This window comes from Papilio xuthus, unplaced genomic scaffold (assembly GCF_000836235.2).
Source record: "Papilio xuthus unplaced genomic scaffold, Pxut_1.1 DF828780.1, whole genome shotgun sequence".
In the NCBI taxonomy this organism is placed as follows: Eukaryota; Metazoa; Arthropoda; class Insecta; order Lepidoptera; family Papilionidae; genus Papilio; species Papilio xuthus.
The window spans coordinates 1772264-1793341 of NW_013529869.1; the positions used below are offsets into that span (position 1 = coordinate 1772264).

Consider the following 21078-nt stretch of genomic DNA (forward strand, 5'->3'; position numbering starts at 1 on the left):
CCCTCAACCTCATCGTATCTAGCCCTTCTTAGCCATCTCGATGTTTAATGTACTCTCTTATGAACGATACAGCCTGACATTTTGATGCATTTAAAATTATATTAGCATAGTATTTTATATAAGTACGTTTTATACGTTTATATTCATTATTACGCCATGCAGTATTATAATTCTATAGGTAGGTAGCTCGTAGCAAATTACGATTCTCGCGCGCATATGTAATCGCGTACTTACAAAACTCGAACCATCCATTAAATTTATCATTAACGTAGACACCAGCTAACTAATCACTAGATTAGACAGTAGAGTGTGGATTTCACTAAACCTGTAACATAACAAATAGATATAGCCGCAAATATCTGATTTATTTAAAAATCTTTCGCAGGAATCGAACGCCTGAGTAGAGCAGATCATTGCAAAGATCCGGCAGATATTGTCTACGTTTAAATATCAGCATGTCGTGAAAGCTTCTCCGATCGAGGTATACGATGCGGGCGCGGAGGCGCGCGTGCCGGGGGGCCCGGCGGGGGCAGGGGATAGTACCGTTGACGCTCTCAACAACAACGCGCCCGCGCAAGCGCACCTCTACGAGAATATTGACGGCCACAGAGTCGCGCCTACGCAAATGCTTTGCGACTCTATCGCTCACAAAAATAATTTCATGAAACGTCAATTGAAATTTTTACTCGACCATCTGAGCGAGGCCTACGAATGAGTGCTGTCAACGTATTATCCTCCGTACAATATGTGTCGACATGGATCCTTGCAGTGATCGAAATCCAAAACTATACTAAAATGTAAACTGTTTTATACTAATATAGCGTTAAACGTATTTAATCTAGTCATCTACAAAGCTGCACATTATTTATGATGTATTTAATAACTTATCGTGTGCATCTAGTTAAATAATACTCGTAATTATGTCAATACAAATATTAATGTAAGGGAATTGTATACACGCGTTGTTTTGTCTGTATGTTAATATAACTTATTGAACGGGCTAATTAAGTATCCACGTTATATCTACATATGAATGCGCGAGCCTTGACTGTTGTCGCTATATTCCCGTACCAAATATAAATCTTGCATTTTTCCAACACCCTGTACATATGTTTCCACTAGTAATGGTAAAAACGCTACCTCACTTATATGTATGTATTCTTAAATTAGAGCTTAGCCGATACTCGTATTTCCGAGCATGTATTACACTAATTGAAATTGTAAATCTTTCTTATATATGCGTTTACTACAGTTATTTAATTTTATTTCACTTTCTTCGACATTATAACAAAATACAAATGAAATAGATATAAAGACTGCATGAAGCCAGTGCTTAGAATGTTATTTATAGTTAGTATTTCATAGCTTAAGACAGAACTAGTCAAATATAACCCGTGAGCTAATTCATTTGCTCAAATCTTGATGCGAGTCTCACAAAATCTGATATCGATGTTAGTAAGCTTACGGCTTGGAAACATTCCTTTGTGATTACCACCGCCTCTCTTTAATATGTGTACTAAAATAATCGTAGTCTAGTTGATACCAACTATATTGACAATTTTAACATTTTGTCATATTTAACAAAAGCTTTGTCAATTGTCTAAATCCGATATACAAAAATGGAATTGTGATAAAATGACTGCTAGGATTGATTTTAAATGCGGTCGATTTTATAAATTAAAATGCCATATCATGAGACCTAGCGCTTGTATTATAACATGTAAACACTTAATATTAATTTATTGAGAATGTAAATTGCATATATCGGTAAGATAGCTCCTTAGGCTTTGTAAATATTGTTATGACGTTATATAATTTATAGGTATTCATGTGGAGGCGACGATGCGGGAATAGAGAATATTTTTAGTAGAGTCGCTTGACATTCTATAAAAAGCGTAGTAATGCACTCTGAAATGTGGTAAAATTGTCTATTTAAAAACAAGTATCGATCCTAAATGCTACACTCCGGAATATAAAAAGAGAATATTGACCAATATTATTGTAAAACATATTTATGGTCACAATATTTCCAATCTGTGACAGAGAAGGCGCTTTACATTGCAATCAATCTTTCTCTTTCTATTCGGTGTGTAAAATTTAAGGTTATGTACTTCACTTTAGTCAATGTTTTAATGTATTTGTGTATTTAATGTGACCGTATTAGAAATAACAATCAGTCAAAAATATTAATTATTATTTAGCTAGACGTTCAGTAATGTTAAACTGTTTATTGTTAACTGTCGAAACACTTATTACTTATATTGTCATCCCTTTCATTATCTTTGAAAAAACAGAGACAATGTGTTTTGACAAGTGTTTCGCGGTATATTTTGACAGTTCATTTAGCAAACTGTTGTACGAAATCTCTTTGATAATTCAGATAGTGTGTTGTTTGGCTTTCGTCGTTAGATTAGTCACGACTCTGGATACAAAGTACATTACTCTGTAGTATTTGTTACTGGTACATTTGTTTCTGTTGAGTTTTTTCAATAATAATATATTAAAAGAGAATTTTATTAATAACTATTGCTACAGATTTATACTTGTATGCAAACTGAGGCTTGTCACGAAAATCCTTTCATAAAATGTCAAATATAATAAATATCAATATTAAATATCAAGTGTTTCATTTTAATTATCCCTTTCCCGTCCCAAAATTACTGTGACCAATGACATCCATCAGTCAATTTAACTTTAACCATAATCAACAGATGTCAGCAATAGTGAGATGTTGGAAATATTCTACCAGTGTCTACGATGGCCAGAAGATAGGTCAAGAATTTTATTACTTGAGCTAGACGCTCTATGTACTGCCTACACTATCGTAGATTTCCTAGACGAAAATCTTTTAAAATATATTGTTATCTTTTTAGTCCAAGACAATGACAGGGATCACAATAGTTTTTATACAGTGATTTTGATTTCAGAAACCAACAGTCAACCGACAGTGCTACTTAATATTTCGCTAACCTTGGTCATGGCTGGTAATAAAATACTATGTAAAGAATTTTAATTACATATAATATACTACTATTTGTGTACAATGAAATTATAAATATTTTCCATGCCATTTGTGATCGAAAGGCGATAACATTTTGTGGCAGCCACCCATATTGTTTTGAATAATATATTTCATTGTATACTGATTCTTATTGTTTTCTTCTTTCCACTTCTCGTCTGCCTCTTCTTTCTCCATGATTTCTTGAGATACAGCCTTTGCTTTAAATGGAAGTCTTTCTGCTACTATTTTTAACATTTGATGTGCCTGAAAATGACAACAAAAACTGAACTATCTATTGAACTGAATATAATATAGTGCATATTATTCTGATTCATCAGTAATCCATTTTACTAATATTATAAATGCAAAAGTTTAGATGGATGTTTGTTTGAAGGTATCTCCAGAATGGTTGAATAGATTACAATGAACTTTGGTATACATATAAAACATAGTCTGTAAGAACACATACGCTAATAATTATATTTTTTTATTAGCACTCAGACGGAGACACCAGCAAAAATTATTTAATATCATAAAAAAATTCGTCATGTAAAGAATTTTTTTTTTACCTCTGCATATTCACATTTGCCTCCTACTTCAAGTATAATTCTGCCAGCTTTGATTGGTGTGACATAATGATCAATAGCTCCCTTGCCTCCTCCCATACGTTGTCCTTGACCTTTCTTTGTAACTGGCTGCCAAGGAGGATCCACTCTCCAAATGGCAAACATTCTCTTCATATCCAAATGACGAGCTATAACCAAACGTGCCATTTCAAAATGTTCATGTGCTAATCTGCCACCACCAAGTGCCTGTAAAATTGTCATATGTTCAAAAGCTTTTTACTGGATAACAATCAATTTGCAATCAACAATTTTTAATTGTACACATCCAATGCATAAATGATTTAAGCCAAAATAACTTACCACAACACCATATTGTTTCAATTGAAGTTTGTTATGTAATAGTTCTGGCCCTCTCATATATCTCAATCGTTTTTGCATCTTTGGTGGTTTTAAATTTGATGGATATTGTGGCACCTTTTCAAACATCCGCAGTCTTGGACGCTCCGGTATTTCAATGTCTAAAAATATTTTTAAAGGTGGTAATTTAAGCAACCTTTTCTAAATAGCATTTTTGTCTTCGAAGAAGTTATAAATATTTCAAACAAATTGTAATTGCAATCACACAAACTAAATAGCTAATATCATAATTTTCAACACAGAAGTCGCACAATTTTTTTCTTCACAATATAAATATGCAGAATCAACCCACCACATCCATACCATATAATAATAGATCACATTTATAAGTAAATTGTACTGAAACCACTTACGATCATAATTTTTTGGTGGAGGAAAATATTTTATTCCAGCATTGCATGTCACTTGAATACATTCTGGTCGTAACAATCCTGAAAAGATATTGAATTTGACCGTGACAACTGCATTTTAACACAACTTTTAGACAGACAATATATATTTTTTGAAGAACGCTAATATTACGATGTAATTGGATGAAATTGGATTTTGCAGACTTCAAACGATTAACTTTACAACAGAATTCTTACCCCATGATTGTTTTACGGTACGGATTAACATATTTCTAAATTACCCTTATAGATTTTCTTGCGGAAAACAAAATTATATGGAATTTGTAGGTTATATACCCTGAGCTGACAGTGACAGCGTAACAGGCTGACAGTGACACTTGTAAATCAATTTCACAGATAATAAATATATTAAAATGGCTACAGTACAGTATACAATTTGTAAACTAGCAATATAAAATTTAATTATTCATTGCCTCACCGGTTACCATGGTTACTATTTTGACCATACATTGCGGCGGTTTTTTTAACGTCGTGTTTAAGCATGTTTGTAACTTTTCCCGCAATATAAATATTCCATGCTGAAAAAGCTAAATTGTTTACATTTGTTAGCCGTGATATGGTGCAGAACTTATTCTTATTTAAATGGAATATCGTGCGATGATCCGTTTACAAAAGTGTATATATTTTAATCAATATATTTATGCTATTTGGTTTACTGTTGTAATATTCTTCCTGTATGTAAAGGTAAAGGAGCTAGTGTAAACCACCATACCCATTGGGTTTGCTGTCATTCTTCAAACATCAGTACTCCAAAAGAAATTACATGTTTTACATATTTTCAAGAAATTAATGAAGGTGTTCTTTTGATTTTAGCTTGATAAGTTGGATCATCTATCTAAGTATTTATCTGTGACATCATTTGTGTTGCTTTTTATAATTGAAGTCACAAGGCTATACTTGGCTCATTATGGAAATTTGTCTTCCAGAGTAAGTCTTTTTTCTAATTACAAAGTAAGTTAGATTAAGCTCTCATTTAACAGTTGGCAATCCATTTATGGATACAATCAGGTATGTCCTTAGGTTTATCTCTATGAAATCCAACTTGAATAATCTACCAATGTTTGTAAACTAAATATGTTTTTTCCCCTTCTTTAAGGATTTTAAGTCTACTTTTTTGTTTCAGGTACCTGAATTGGCAGGATTTCTTATGCTTACCATATTAATGCAAATGCCACTAGTTTCATTTTTTGTTTTCAATCCATATCTCTTAAGTACACATACAGAATATGTACTACATATTTCTTTGTTGTTAATAACTGTATTGGAGATAATATTTGGGTTTTTAGCTTTAAATCATGCATCATCAGTTGCTAAAAGCATTTATTTGTCACATTCAAGACAGGTGAAATATTAAAATTAAGGTAACACAATATGCTTAAGAATTCAATGATTTTTGTTAAATATGACATATGTCTGTAAATATGACAGCTTAGCTATATAAACCCAATGTACATTCAGTAATAAATAATTCTTTTAACAAAAAAATATTGTTTTAAATATCATAGGATATTTGATTTTTACAGACATATGGACTTTGTAATATGGTCTTTAACATACACATCAAATTAAAATCAAAACAATTGACACAATCACTAAACTTGTTATTGTCACATAAAAAATAGTGCTATGTATATATCTGTGGTTTGTATTAAACTTACTAAACATGGACATAAACTAACAATATTGACTTATCAGAGCACCTCATATCTAGGGTCGGTAACTTATTCTAATTATGTGCCAGTATCAAATATAATTTCATGTTAAAATATATTTTTTTATAATTTAGAACTTCAAGTTTATTTGTAATGTGTTGCTCCAACATGTATTTCAGGCTTTATAACGAATTTTTAGAGATATAAACCTAATAGGGACATCAATCTATATCTTCTTATATCATCCTTATTACTAATATTTCCGAGCAAAATTTTGATTTTCTTATTCAATGGTTAAGAATATTTTTATACATGAATACAAAATTATAATTTCTATGTTAATAAATACTTGACAATTTTTAATACTTTATAGTAGCCCCTTTAAATAATTTTAACACAGCACCTATAGTAGAATCTTAGGCAAATTATTTTCCTAATTACAAAACTTTTTGGTTTAATACTTTGTATTATGGAACAAAATTATTAGTAAATAAATTGTTATTTTCAAAGAACTTGTCAATTTCCCATCTTACTAAATGTAAAGCTTCATTAAAAATGGACAATTTTGATTCAAATATATTTATATTATTTTCAACTTCGAATGATTTTATAATTTGTGGTAATGTTGGCGCCATTCTGCACATAGTCTGAAAATAAATGATAATTAAATTATTATTGCATATTAAGTATTAAATACTGCAATAAGCAATAATCGTGAATGCTGAACACGACAAAAGTGTTATTAAATTTTTTTATGACAATATTAACTACTAATGACACATAAAATTAGTTTTCCGTACAAATTAATATATACATTGCTATGTTACATGCCTTTATCACCCTGTCCTTATAACATTCATATAATGTTTTCATCCACTAGATTAATCTATCTTCCATAATTTCAGTTGTCAATCCCATTTCATTATTATTAATCATGTCACCTATCACCAATAGTTCCCATTAAGTAATTGGGAAAAAATACCTAAGTACAACTCCTGACACGCAGTCCATCCATCCCTTCTTAAGCCTACTCACTCTACCATCATATACATATTTAATGTTCTCATCATATACCATTCTTCCACCTTCATAACATGCTTATATCATGCTAACCTTTGCTTCCAAATTTCTTTACCTATTGTGCTACTTTCAGACTTCCTTTAAATACTCCTTTCATATCTTATCCATTTGTGTTACCCCACATATCCATTTTAACATTCGAATTTCTGCCACATGTACGCGTTACATAACTTTACATTAATAAATTTAGAAATTTCCTTACCGTGGGTTTCTGAGACCTAAAATCCTGTTTAAAACATAATGTTGTTTCTGTTTTGTCAATGATAATGCCAGGGATGACAATATGTTTTATACAGCAATTTTGATCTCAGAAACAAATGATTAGTCATCTAAACAAATGCTTACATTAAAGAGTTGTTGTGTCATCCAACCATGATATTTCTTAACAGAGCCTTCATAAGCTGATATATATACTTTCTTCATGTTAACTTCATTTGGATCTGATTTAAAATTATCCAAGATTCCATGAAATGTCAGCTCGAAAAATAATAATGCTCTGAAAAAAAAATCATAACATTTATTATTAATAAGTTGTAATCGTTCATAATTTATATAAATACATTGAATTGGCAAATCTTATCAAAAAAAAGGTATTTATAATTAACTTGTAAACTTTGTTTCTCATTGGACTATAAACATTAATTTAATAGATAGCTTATCATCACTTTGCCGAAGTACATTAGATTTCGCAATAAAAACTATTTAAATAGCTATCTTATCAATGTAAAATACTAAGAAAAAAATATTTGTACCTGTTAAGCCAAAGAACACCTTCTGCACCCAACGGTTTCCCATTTTTTACCTCTTCAAGCATTAATTCAAGCAAACAGGAGTTTTCATCATACTTGTAATATTTGTTTATTTTCTAAAAACCAAAAATTGAGGTTAAAGCTTAAATTGTACACAAAAAACATAATTTTCTTTTTTTTTTGTGTATGTGAATTCATAATTTGGTCCTCATCATACTAGAGGATAAACAATTAAAATTTCTAGGATGAAAATGCTGCTCGGGAGAATACTTAGCATTTTTATATAGTCATTAACTTGAGTATTGCATTACCTATAACTTAAAATATCAATAAATTAACTGTAGTATTTTGAAACTAGTAATTTTAACAATATAATAAAGTAAATATATTATGTTATTAAAAGTAATGAAAATACTTACATCAATATTACCTTGTATGTCTTGCTTTACTGGAGTGAATATTTTTCCAAGCCGATCTGCAAAGCGCTTAATATTTATATCTAATATTTCATTTAAAATATATTTATTAAACATACTAAACATACCAATTAAAATCAAAAGATCCGATGATGCTTTTATAAATAATATAAAATTTATTCTTCCGTTTACCACTGATGGGAAATAGTTTATTTCTTCAAGAATAAACTTATTGGGCACAATATTAGCTGCCATTTATAATTCACTATTGTATTATAATTATAAATTAGTCTGAATTAATATTTCTCGGTAGATTTTTGCACTCTTTTCGTAAATTTACAGCAAATTTTTGAAGAGAATTTTGGAACTGAAACGTAAATAATTACATACTACTTTAGAACCAGTCTGTAACTGAAGTAAAAATAAACTTTTCAGTTTTTCATGTCAATGTCAAATTTTTATTTTCCAGTTCCAATTTTCTTTAGCTGTCACATTTATTATAATGTTACCAGCTTAAAAATCAATGTTTTCTACTTTTTGTAAACGTAATTTGCAAGTTATCAAGCTAATATGAATAATTAACTAACATTTGTTTACATTTAAATTATTGCAAACACTGAATAAATATGTCTATACGATACTCCTATTTTAAAATTTATATTTAAATAATACTGTAATTAATATCAAACTTAGCACAGCAAATATTACTTTAAGAAAATAAATTTTGTTAGCTAGAAAGCGTTATACATTTTTCATGGCTAATATTAAATTGAAGTTCTTAACTGAAACATGTTAAAGTAAACTTGTGATAATGTTTATGATGCTATTTTACCACTTTTATTGTCTTTTATCACTTTTAGAGTTCAGTACGAAAACGTTTGTTTAAGCACGTTCCCCAGATCATCTTCCACCACAATTGTTAAAACTTTACTTTTTGGGGAAAATGTAAATGGCACTAAAAATCGTTTTTCTGGCAAAAGATTCGTAAATTCGTACGAATCTAGCACCATCCCATTCGATTCATCTCTGACTTCAACTATTCTTATGCCGGCTGTTGAAATAATCATCATTCTATTTTTATCAAATTTAAGGTATCTCGTAATGGCTTGTCTTTCTCTACCGAATTCGTTATTAAACCATCTATGGTACGACAGTAAAACTGCACAATTCCGAGTCCAATAAATCGAGTCATTTCCATTCGACTTGTTCATATTTTTGCGTGACTCGGATAGCTTATTCGTTACACTGGAATATAGGCTCGATGGTCTTGTTATTGGTGTAACATTAGGACTCCTTCTTACAATGTCCGATTTCGACATGGACGCAAAGTTACCGAGAGTTGTTTTGCTTCGTGGTCCCAAAACACGTAGAGGCTCCGCTACATTCATCGTAACATTTATGTTACGTTGTAGAGAAACTGTGGAATGTTGTACTTGTTTACCGTTAAAATTATTCATATTGTCTTTTGTTAGCATAGATCTTTTTTCTCCAACTAAGAACACACGATCGATATTGTCAAAACCTCTTCCCATTATACCGTCTTTGGTATGGCCAAGATCGAATGTATGCCCAAGTTCATGGAAGACAGACCCTAAAGTGGTTGCGAAACATCCTCCTAATGTATTTCTGTATCCACTGTCATCCATAAATCTACGTACGTTTACAGGCGTGCTGTCTAAAAATTTTGGTACAACTTCTTCGACGCACGTGGGCCATGTATACAAACATGCGGTGCCGAAAAGTGCTAAGCCACCGCCACCTAAAGCTGCATAGGCTTCAGTCAATGCAACGATTTCATCGTGAGTCATTGGCTTGTCAATATCAGTACCTTTATATCGTGTACAGGAAATGAATGCTAAATACTTTCGTTCATTACTACCGAGATCTGATAGCATTATTTCTCTGCCAAAATGGGTCCATAATTCTCCTTGTTTCATCTTTCTCGCTTTGTTTACATTCAAATTACTTTTAAATACTATACATTCAGGTTTCCTGGGGTTTACTTCATGTTCCAATTGAAATGTTTTCCGTCCAACGCCACTTTCATACAATTTTTCGGCAGTTAGACTCTGAATTAATTTAGATCCGACTGCCACTCGTGAGCACCCACTCTCAATTGAGTTATCTACATCGGGCGGACTTTGAAAGCAACCATCGTGACCTTGGCAAACAATGTATAAAGGAGTAACTCTCAGATTAGTTTTCCGCGGAGTATAATTTAGGAATAGAGTCTTGTGATGCCGTTCAGCATATTCCAAATCAATAACATTGTCTCCTTTCTTTAACTCCACCAATACCTTAAATTCCCTATTGTAAACATCCCATTGACTATATTTTTGTGTATCATTGTTTCTGAATGTGCACTTTAATTTCTTGTGATTGCTGCAGTCACCGGATGTTATAATTCCTTTGATGATAGCGAGCGAGTAGTTTATGACGTCTCCATTTTCAAAATTTGTGATGAATATTGCCGAGTTTTCATTTTTATTTTCTTCCAACATTCGGTTGTCCATCACCTGTAAATTGTCACATGCCGAGTTGGTTAATACAGTCGTCATATTTGTTTTTATGCTGCTCTGTTAGTCGCAAAGTTTATTTTGTATTCACAGTTGACATATTAATTAGGTTAAGCGGTCACAGTAAGCGAGGAGTCTTTTCATCTGCCGTTTGATAAGTAAGCGTAATTCAATACGCATTACAGGACAGCACCGCGAGCGATTGCGTGCAGATTAATTTATAATCGCAAAGGTCGTCATAAACGAATAGGTTCGCACTTTGTAATGACTCACCATGATGCGGTTAGCGTGTCGCTCGCAGAGCGGCGCGGCGGAGGGACTGCGGGCGGTGCGGAACGGCGGCCTCTCGCTGGCTAGCGCTCGCAACGTTCCTCCTCACTTCCCTCCAGGTCGCGTCTCGCTCGGGCGGCGCCAGTGCGCATGTCCGCGGCTGCGGACCGACTCGGCTCGGTAACGATTGCACACCGGCTGGCAGACTTTCCGGCTCCAGCGGCACGAGGGAAATTTGAATGATGCTCCGATAGACGAATGTGAATGCGTCACTGCCCTATCATACTTCCCTTTGTTTATTTTCCTGTCTAGTTATTCACGACGAGACTATTTTCTATTTTCGTACCCATAACAAAGGAGACAGAATAAGAATCACAATAACATACATATGTGCGTTTACTTTGCTCGCTAATAAGGTTGTTTTTAAAGCAACTTGTTTCACTAAATGTTAAACGAGTTTTGCAAGTTATATCGATTTAACAACTTATAATAAACGTTTTTAGTCAATTTAGTTCACTTATCGAAATTGAGTTTTTATGTTGCGTATACTTCGATCTACACTATTGTTTATCGAAGCATTTACCACACCTTTCCCTCGTTATCTGTTATATTAAGATTTGGTATTTTATTAACTCTGAAACTACTGAACCAAAAAGGATATTTTTACTACTCAAGCTATTTTTAATTATTTCTTCATGCAAAATAAATTTTCATCGTAAACTGTAGTGGTGTGCCTATTAAATTTTTATGAAAAATTCACACTCATAATTATTTTTACGTTTCTAAGGAACATATTATTTTGAACATAGAATAGTGATTTAGATAGAAAATGAAATAAAACATATAAAATGGGCAGATTAACTGTGGAAACAAAAGCGCCTGTTAAATGTTGCACACTAATGTTGCTCGTAAGTAAGATGGCAAACGTTATGATCAAGGCGAATCGCACCGTGTAGTATTGATTTTACTTGCCCCTGTTGTTATTTCCAGCGGCTTCAAAATTAGCTGCATTGCTCCCTTTTACACCCTAGTGTTGAGGTACTTTATACATCATTTTTTTTTGTTTTTTCACAGTGAACGACGATAAGAGATAACTTCATGCTAAGTAAATGATACTGGATGATATATTTTTAATTAATAACTGTAATTGTATACAGGAAATCCAGTGATTTAGGCGTTTATTTTTCTATACTATAATAGTAAAGGGAAAAGATTTGGTTATTTCTATAGAATAGGCTCTGAAACTACAGAACCGGTTGGAAAAATTCTTTTACTGTTGGGAATCTACAATATCCCGGGTGATAGGCTGTATTTATTACTAGATTTTTTAAATTCCGCACGTACGAAGTCACAGCCAACTGCTAGTTAAGTATATGTGGAAGGAGGAGACGTACTCATCTTCATCAGCTCACTATACGTCCCCACCGAGGGGCTCGGAGCCTACCCTAAGTTAAGGGTGATTAGGCCATAGTCAATCACGCTGGCCAAGTGCGGGTTGGTTGACTTCACACGTATCTTTGAATTCCTTCTTAATATGTGCAGGTTGCATCACGATGTTTTCCTTCACCGTAAGAATGTCGGATAAATGACGGAGACGTACTATAAAAGTATTATTATTTTATATAGGTCCTATTACGTTTTACTACATTTCTTATTTGTTCAATATACACGGATATCTGTAAGGTATCTATTTTTCTCCTTAAATATGTTAACTTATTATTAGGTACTCTATGAAACATTGCAACTCCTGAAGTAGATTTAAACATCATTACCGGTTCCTTTGCCGCGGTATCAACATTGCACAGCGTATGCGCGTTAACGCACCTCTTGTTTGCAAAAGTGCCAAAAGCCACTTTACTACGTTAATGTTGCAGTGGTAAATACGTTTCGTTATATACATAACATGATAAAGTGCGTGATAATAAAGTATGGAAATTAATTATGCATGAGTTTAACTATATATTAACTGAAGAACATTGATATAATAATATGAAATACGGACGTTTCAGTGCATTGTAACCGTACAATTGTGTGATAGTAACTTGAAGAATACAGGTTTTTCTTTCGTTCGGATGTTAAGTGTAACGAAATTACGTCTATTTTAAGTACCTACTGTTAGTACTGTTAAGTTCAAGCTATTTTTCGTAGAATTTATTAAGTAAAATATCTGGAACCGGAAAAAGAGATTGTCTTAATCGATAGATTGCCAAAGTAATAGAGCCACCGTCGCCATCATCAACAAAATGATTTTTCAGAAACCGCGCATTATTTAATTCCACGAGCAATAGGTTCAATGACTTATAATCGTACCTCTACAAGGTCTAGATTAGTACAGTTAATATGTACATTTGTTTTCTCTCAATTATTGACCTAAGAGGTAGTGGTTATTGTCACTGTACAATAAATAAAATGTAAGATAAAAGCTTAATGCAAGTGTAGCGTAGGCGATGCGCGTGCGCATGCGGTTGGTGACGTATGCGGTGATGAGTCGGGTGCAGCAGCGCCCGTGTGGCCTGTGGTCGGTGGCCGGTGGCCGCGCGGGACCCGGTCGTTGTCCCAGTGAACGCGGCCACTTTCGCTTTCATCGGCGAACGAACCCGGCCCATTACTACCGCTCATACAATTACACCATCGCTTCACTGCTAGCTTTTGGCTGCGCTCGTCGCCACGGTATGCATACTAATCGGACATTTATTTAGGGTTGCTGATGTTTAGATTTCTCCACGCTGTACAACGTACGGTTCATTGTTGTTAGCTTTGTTTATTGAATAAACATATTGCGTTAGGTGTGCCGTGCGTGTGCGCCAACGAACTGTCAAATTGTATGCGTGTATAATATCGTTATATGTAAAATTCATGAGCGTTGCTGTCGTATCATTTATAAGTATATGAATTTGTAAAGCCCTTTGTCAGCATTGCGTTATTGGAAGTTTCAGATCTACATATGTACATATATGCACAAAAGGCAAGAAATTATACTGCACTGATTCTTCTATAGCTTACGTTTAAACTTATGCTTATGTATATATATGGAAATGAACTGTTTCATTTTAAAAATAATTAAAAATTACTTTAAGTTAAATCTCGAAGTACTACTTGAGACTGAAATTTATAGGTATGCTATTACGAAAAGTCAAAGAGTGAGAATATTTTTGTGAAAGGATATATTTTAATGACGTTAGGATTTACCAAACTTATTGTGTAATCGGACATAAAATGTGAGTTTTTTCAAGAGATCAAGTTATGTGTGATTTATAATCACGAAAAAATATGTCATATATTGCCCAATAGTAAAATATAAATGTGTAAAGGCGTAGTTTAATTTGTGAAATTGTGAAATTCTCAGGTCAACGAACAAGTTACGCGTTTGACGGTGTAGCGGGCGACTTGAATTTGACCAAATCGCCTTGATATTTTGGTTTATCTTTTATTTATTCATACCGTAATGTCAGCTATTTTTAAGATTAGATCGAAACTGGAATTTGACTGTAAATTTTTCGGTTAACAAACTTCAGTCGTTATTTCAGTTACGAAAAAAATGTATTTCTTTAACTGCCACACTCAGAGTGAGTTGTTAAGTTGTAGTCAACACGGAGTTATGGCAAATACACTTATATTTAAGCCTAGATACCTCCTGTATCTAGATATCTCGGGTTAAGATTGATGTTGTAAGAGAAGAACTTATTAGTTGTAGGAAAGTAATGGCACTTTTTTCATTTATTTTTACATCTAGACAATTTTTTATCTACGGTAATATGAACAATAAAGTCACGATACGAGTTAAACATTATTTTGATGTGAGTATGGTAGGCTACATTCGGATGTAATTCTTACTGCAGTCTTCTTATGATAGCATCAGTAAAACGTCTCATCTGATATACAAAGGACAATTTAATTCGCGTTTATATTAAAATATTTATTTTTATACATTCAGATTAAACAGTATAAAAAGATAAACAATAAGAATTTTCTTTTAATAAATTGACTTAAGATATAAAATAGACTGAATCTAAGTAACTAAAAGAAAATACAAAATATACGTCGGACGTAATCAGAATTGATCAAACTGATAGGCAAAAGACAAACTTACCATCTTTTTCTACTAGAATATTTTTAATGTGTACAGACATCGTAGCCCTATGTATCGCTGTATATAAGTATAATGGCAATCTTACTAATATAAATGTAAACGTTTAGATGGATGGATAGATGTTTGTTTGAAGCTATCTCATGTAGAACGTAGTCAGGAAGAACACACGCTCTCATCAAGGTTTTCTTTTAATTGCACGCGGACGGAGTTGCGGGTGATATATATATATATGTGTGCGTTGCTACTAGAAGTTCGATTAATGTTTTACATATGCACATAGCTTTACATATACCTGTGAACAGTAATTATGGTAGCTGTCTGTTTCCAAGTATAAATGTGATAATGCACTTTGTATGATGAATTTTAAATATAACATTTGAATCGAACACATTGACCTAGGGTACGAAGCCTCTGGTTAGGTCGGAGCGTGCGCGGCATAATGAATGTGAAACTAAGCGAAGTCCTGCAATTATTTTAGCAATTATTTCAACTGGCATCTTTTCCTGCTCGGATTTAAAATCTTATGGCGTCCTTAAAAATTTAAATAAAGTTTTACTATTTTACGAAATTCTATGTTCATTACGTTGACTCACTTGTAGAATATGCTTAGAATACGATACTGATGAACGCGGGCATATTACCTATACAGATTTTTTATTAATCCTACGCTAACGAAGTCGCGGGCGACCGCTAGTAAATAACTTTTTTTATATCGTTTATTAGAAACTAAATACGCATACCGACGTACAGAAACTGTAATTAATTTAAAATTGATTTTAGGTTTTGTGCTTGCTCTCTATACATATAATTTTTAACAGAATAAAAAGCGGTAAACTATTGGTCAAATTAAATGAAGCGTATGTTAAACGCAAAGGTGCTTATGCTAAAAATGCTTTCTACCAAATCGGAGTTCTTTCACCACACATAATTCATTCTAGTTCCGACGCTTAGGGAATTCCCAACAATTATCTTATGTAACGAATAGGCCGTTTCATGAATTATTTATAACTCATTTCAGACCTGCGAGTATCGTAGCCAACTACAAACATGTGCTGACTATTATTTCTCTACGACCAACTGATCTTTATGACCGTATACGGATAAAAAAAAGAAAAAGTCTATGCATTTCCTTTTACTCGTTAGTTCCTTCCGATCTTTATGCGTTAAAAGTATTTGATAATACATCCCATATTAATATTTAAATGTAGTTTTTTTACTCTTTTTGTATTGTAGTGTCTTCTTATATGAAGAACAATTCTTTAGGGAATAGGAAATATGTAATGAGAAACTTTAATTTAATAAGTTTAATTCGATTGATTGGCAGAAATGTTGGCACTAGTTTAACCGTTTATTTTCAGCATTTATGTGTTGATTTTCATTTGTAATTGTACAAGTTTCGTGGTCAGAAAAACATAATTCGTCGATTTGAGTTGCGGTGAGTTAGTTTAAGGGCTCGGTGCGTATGTCGGCGCGTACGTGTGCGTATCCGACGTGTCGAAACGTTGAGCTTTGTTAATAATAATGAAGATCTGAGTAGTTTCATCAGAGTGCGCTCGTTGAATAATAACGTCCGGTTGAATGAACCATTGCATCGTGTCCTTGTTTTCTGTGATTTTCCATGGCGAAGACGGCACGTGTCCGCTTCGCTTGCAGCCCGACTCACGTGTCTTCTACAAGTCGTCTCATTACGATGCCAGCAAGAATTAATGCTCGATTAAAACACATTTAAACTGCGCAGTAAATTAAAAATTCCTTCGCTTCTCTCATAAATCGATAGCTGTACTAATTATCAGTATCAAAACAGGATGAATTAACATGAACATGTTTAGGTAAATTTTCAGTTCACTATATTAGCAGTTACAGTAGTTTTCTGAGCGCTTATTTGATATAAGCAAAGTTAAGTGATCATTACCGCAATGCCACGAGTCTCGTCTGCTTTTTTCCTTCGATAAAGGAATAGCTACGTCTAGTCATTGAAAAATCCCAAGCTTCATTGATTCGTGACTAGGGATTCCACACAGATATTGTACAAAAACCCAATTAATAAATTACAGCATTGGAATATAGTACAGAGGTCCGGTGAAATCCCTAATCAATTCCAAAGTAGCGTTCTAGCTTTGCAAGGGGTTCATTGGACATAAAATATTAGAATAAAGTGCTTTGTTGTTTACATCAAGGGAATGCCATGTATTTTTTAATACCGGCTTATTAAGATTTTTAAAATGGGATAAAGACCAATTTTGTAAACGAGTTAATTAGTGCATTCCAGTTTTACCCCTTAAAGTTATTATTCGATCGTTCTAAAAGGTATTTCAAATTGTTTGTGATTACGAATGATTACTACCCACATTTCTCGTAAAATTTCAGCGGCAAAAGACAAACATCGTAGAATTTTCTCATATGCGCAAACTAAAAAAATCATATTTAAAAATAAAGTTAGGCCAAACTTTTCAGCTATTGAAGTTTCATAAGTCTTAAAGTTATTGTGATTTGAATATTTTCAGACAGTAACTCAACAAGTAACAGTAATCACTTTTAGGTCTAAAATTGAGAGGTGCATCAGCAATAAATTTAACCTTAAAATACATAACTTATATAGAACAGTTGTTACTACCAATTAAACATCGCCAATAAACCAATTATTTTCTGTATGATTTAATGGTTTTTATTGTTCTCGTACCGATTTTAATTGAGTTATAAAATGCAAAGCAATATAAACATTACAACTAGTGTGGAGAACAGAAAAGGTATGGAGCGGGCATGTGCAGCAAGGTCAGTTCTGAGCAGTGTCCTATGTGAATGACCGGCCGTGTGCCGAGGCTGGAAGCTAAAAGAATTGTATCTATTTCAATCTATTTGTGTGATTCGACACAGCCTCGGTTGTTTTGTTATGCTCACCTGTACAGAGGCTTACTTCGGCAACGGAACACACCCTATTATTCAATAATTTTTTGAAATGTTATTATAAAAGTGGCGGATCTTTAGATTAAAAATACACTCCGTTATATGACTTTAATTTATAAATAAAAAAATATATAATTACAATTAACGTTTTAAATGTCATGGGAAAACTTTTTGTTTTATTTTGAGAAATGCTCAGGATATTTTGACATGGCTTAATTCCTTCTAATATGTATAACAAGTATAAACGTACCTATAAATATATTAACAGTAACAATAGGCAGTTGCCTGCCGGTTGACCTAATCGCCTCGCACATTCGATATCCGTTCAAGAAACTGACCACACATACTGAATATGAAATGTAGGCAGTTTAATGTGTCACTTTTTGTCAGAAGTGAGCATTTTCGAGTTCGGTCGTTGACCCTAGAATTGCGTAGGCTAGCTACTTTCTCTTGACGTTGCGGCAAGGCGCAGGCGGCTGGCGGGCCGCGGGGGCACGGGGCGCGCGCAGGGGGTCCTGCCAAAATAAGTACGCGAAAGGCTCCGTTGCCATACCTTCGTTCAGGTGTGCTGTCGCTAAGCGGGATCTAGCATTAAACTATTACGAGATCCGTATGACGTTGCGTGCACGCAATACGAGCGATATATGTTGTTGTTGCTAAGCGGTGGGCCTAGCAACAGCGGTCGAGCACATATAGTGGGTTGACTGAAGTACTACGAAACGTTGGCACCGGTTGAGTATGGCCATCTTCGGTATAGTAGTGGGGTCAATGAACTTGTTGCGTTGCTGCGGCAGTGTTGAGCCCAGCTTTGGTAACTGGAGCTCTGATGTTGGCGTCACGCGCTTTCTACAACTACACTTGTAATCAGAATAAACGAAGAAGTGAGCGGAGAAATTGACAACGCGTAACGGTCCGCTTGATTAAAAATTTAGAAAACAATAAATAAAGAAACCCGGGAATAGTTATATGTTTGAATTAATTATGAATATTTAAAAATACGCATATTGTTTACTTTTACTTTGTACATATCTTGTTCTTTTATTTCAAAAAGTACAGTATATTTTAATTAGAAAGCAATACATCAAGTTGTTTTTATATAATACAGTTTCTTTTTTCTCCGTGAAGGTGCTGCGTCGTTCGTAATTACAATAAGCCCATTTCTAGTACCAAATCATATACTATATTTTCTTCTTGAGTTAGTAATGTAGTTTAAGAAAACGACCTAGAAAGAAAACAATTACCTATTAGGGATTGATTGTTTTTACTTTAATGCACGTATTAAAAAAGTACGCAAAAAAATTTGTCGCTTTATTAGCAATATTTCTTTGATGTTGTAGTACGAATTAATGTATGCGACGCCGATAAAAATTGTGACAGAATCAGTTCTGAGCCTACATTACGTTGTATAGGTGTTAATGATTGGTTTAAGAATGATTTGTATACCGTATGTGGTGTGTCGGACATACTCATGTCGGTCACGTTGCTCGATGCGGCGCTGAACGTTGCCGAAGCATGGGTTACGAAAAGCACATGTCGGCGCCACGGGAATACCAATCGGTCTGAATTGGGCGGCTCGCAAAGGTCGGAGACAAAATTATTTATAAGAAAAAAAATTACGAAACGATCACCCACAAAAAAGAGTTGGCACATAGGACGTGGTCGCGACGCCACGTTCTCTCTTTTGAAGGTTACGAGTCACCGTGCGTGTATGAACCGTTATTACTAAGCTGTCATAATTTGGAGCCTACTTTGATGAAAATAAGTTAACTGTTAACTGACGCTTCATACACGATATTTCATCAGGTTTTTGCAATTTGAGTTTATGAAACATGTTAAGTTATTTAAGTTTTATACTTTTCCCTCAATAAATGAACAAAAGTGTTGTAGGTATAAAATAGAGACTAAATCAATTTTAATTTTTAATTTTTGTAATGCGTGTTTTCTAATTCATGTTGGGTCTACGCGGCGTAGTGAGCGGTCTACGCGCACGTAGTGGCGGCGCGGCCGGCGGCAGTGAGCAGCGCAGTGCGCAGGCTCGCAAGCGCGCAGGCGCGGCCGCCGGGGTCGGGTGTCGTATTTCTAGAGCATTGAACCTCTGCAACCTTGTGCGTTGAGCCGGCCGCTCTCCGGCGCTGACGCAACCGTTCCAGCCCCTTCTCCTCTCCGCCCGATCGCATAATTACTCCTTTAGGGCACACCTATTCTTAAACGGCCACAATGAACGATTTTGATGCTAGCACTAATCGAATCATGAAAGGTTGAACTTAAATTGGACGTTGTTCGGTTTTGCGCAACGCCTTGAGTTCACGATAAATGAGTTAGGCGATTTTTATTTCATGTTACAATGTTCGCGGTGTCGAAATATATATTTATATGGTGATTATAATTTATCGTTGTGAATAACAAGGTTTCAAAAATTAAACGTTGGCATTGCACCGATGTGAATATAAACATCAATTACGTCGAGTTACAAAGCAATAAGATGTCCGAACGGAGCCGCTAACGAGGTGCGGGCGCGGGCGCGGGCGTCCGCAAACAGTCCGCGAGAAGTGCGAAACGGTCGCGGGGCTACAATTGGCGCCTGCCCCGAGATCGTTGCGAGGTGACGCTTACGTAAACCGCTGACATAACAGAGTCGACGACCGGCGCTTGCGCAACCACCGTGGAACCCGCAACCCCACGCGTCGTACCCCCGCCTCGCCTCGCCCGGCCCCCAAAACTGATTAAGGCTATTTCAAATATATCCAAAATATAACGAATCCGTTTGAGTTACGACATCAGCAATCGTAGAGCAACAACCTCTAGCAAAAGAACGCAACGGATGTAAATCACGGAGATAAACTTACAAAATATACGTTTCTTATCTATTAACATTCGGTTTTGGTTAGCAAAAATGTAATACATATGCATGCATATTACACATTTGTAACGTAATATACAAATGTGTATGTAAAGTCCCTTCGTAACATTTGGCCTTTCCTTGAATATATATCACTTAATAGTAAGT

The 21078-nt window shown here is 34.3% G+C and overlaps 5 protein-coding genes across 6 annotated transcripts in view; 2 read left to right on the top strand and 3 right to left on the bottom strand.

The window, feature by feature from the left end:
• The window catches only part of dtn (transmembrane protein 132C dtn), an 83061-nt gene extending 80104 nt beyond the window's left edge, over positions 1–2957 (top strand). The window contains exon 21 of the mRNA XM_013326631.1: positions 386–2957. Coding sequence (XP_013182085.1) covers positions 386–400 — 15 coding nt within the window. The 3' untranslated portion in view covers positions 401–2957. The remainder of the gene's footprint in view (positions 1–385) is intronic.
• Positions 2958–3000: 43 nt separating this feature from the next.
• mRpL16 (mitochondrial ribosomal protein L16) lies at positions 3001–4697 on the bottom strand. The gene is made up of 5 exons (XM_013326637.1): positions 4572–4697; positions 4338–4415; positions 3928–4085; positions 3571–3813; positions 3001–3265 (listed from the first exon to the last, which is right to left on the bottom strand). The coding sequence occupies exons 1-5, from the start codon at positions 4600–4602 to the stop codon at positions 3050–3052; spliced, it is 726 nt and encodes a 241-aa protein (XP_013182091.1). The 5' UTR covers positions 4603–4697; the 3' UTR covers positions 3001–3049.
• An 81-nt stretch (positions 4698–4778) lies between these two features.
• Positions 4779–6369, top strand: LOC106128322 (transmembrane protein 17). Its single transcript, XM_013326640.1, has 3 exons — positions 4779–5078; positions 5208–5321; positions 5518–6369. The coding sequence occupies exons 1-3, from the start codon at positions 4977–4979 to the stop codon at positions 5746–5748; spliced, it is 447 nt and encodes a 148-aa protein (XP_013182094.1). The 5' UTR covers positions 4779–4976; the 3' UTR covers positions 5749–6369.
• LOC106128319 (glycolipid transfer protein) lies at positions 6364–8572 on the bottom strand. The gene is made up of 5 exons (XM_013326638.1): positions 8420–8572; positions 8295–8350; positions 7879–7991; positions 7472–7622; positions 6364–6693 (listed from the first exon to the last, which is right to left on the bottom strand). Exons 1-5 carry the CDS (start codon positions 8544–8546, stop codon positions 6514–6516), a joined length of 627 nt encoding a protein of 208 aa, XP_013182092.1. The 5' UTR covers positions 8547–8572; the 3' UTR covers positions 6364–6513.
• An 8-nt stretch (positions 8573–8580) lies between these two features.
• Positions 8581–11409, bottom strand: LOC106128316 (putative zinc metalloproteinase YIL108W). 2 transcript variants are annotated; one of them, XM_013326632.1, is made up of 2 exons: positions 9124–11073; positions 8581–8658 (listed from the first exon to the last, which is right to left on the bottom strand). In XM_013326632.1, the coding sequence occupies exon 1, from the start codon at positions 10847–10849 to the stop codon at positions 9155–9157; it is 1695 nt and encodes a 564-aa protein (XP_013182086.1). In that variant the 5' UTR covers positions 10850–11073; the 3' UTR covers positions 8581–8658; positions 9124–9154. The 2 variants fall into 2 exon arrangements, with proteins under 2 accessions (XP_013182086.1, XP_013182087.1); XM_013326633.1 differs by lacking the exon at positions 8581–8658 and adding an exon at positions 11081–11409 and having other exon boundaries at positions 9011–10807.
• Positions 11410–21078: the final 9669 nt, after the last annotated feature.

Coding starts and splice junctions, on each gene's coding strand:
- mRpL16 (XM_013326637.1), bottom strand. CDS start 4,602: ATGTTAATCCGTACCGTAAAACAATCATGGG. Junction 4,416..4,571: donor TACCGTAAAACAATCATGGG/GTAAGAATTCTG, acceptor ATATCTTTTCAG/GATTGTTACGACCAGAATGT. Junction 3,266..3,570: donor GCAAATGTGAATATGCAGAG/GTAAAAAAAAAA, acceptor TGTCATTTTCAG/GCACATCAAATGTTAAAAAT.
- LOC106128322 (XM_013326640.1), top strand. CDS start 4,977: ATGGAATATCGTGCGATGATCCGTTTACAAAAGTGTATATATTTTAAT. Junction 5,079..5,207: donor TATTCTTCCTGTATGTAAAG/GTAAAGGAGCTA, acceptor TTTTGATTTTAG/CTTGATAAGTTGGATCATCT. Junction 5,322..5,517: donor ATGGAAATTTGTCTTCCAGA/GTAAGTCTTTTT, acceptor TTTTTGTTTCAG/GTACCTGAATTGGCAGGATT.
- LOC106128319 (XM_013326638.1), bottom strand. CDS start 8,546: ATGGCAGCTAATATTGTGCCCAATAAGTTTATTCTTGAAGAAATAAAC. Junction 8,351..8,419: donor GGATCTTTTGATTTTAATTG/GTATGTTTAGTA, acceptor AGCGCTTTGCAG/ATCGGCTTGGAAAAATATTC. Junction 7,623..7,878: donor GGTGTTCTTTGGCTTAACAG/GTACAAATATTT, acceptor TTTTTTTTTCAG/AGCATTATTATTTTTCGAGC.
- LOC106128316 (XM_013326632.1), bottom strand. CDS start 10,849: ATGACGACTGTATTAACCAACTCGGCATGTGACAATTTACAGGTGATG.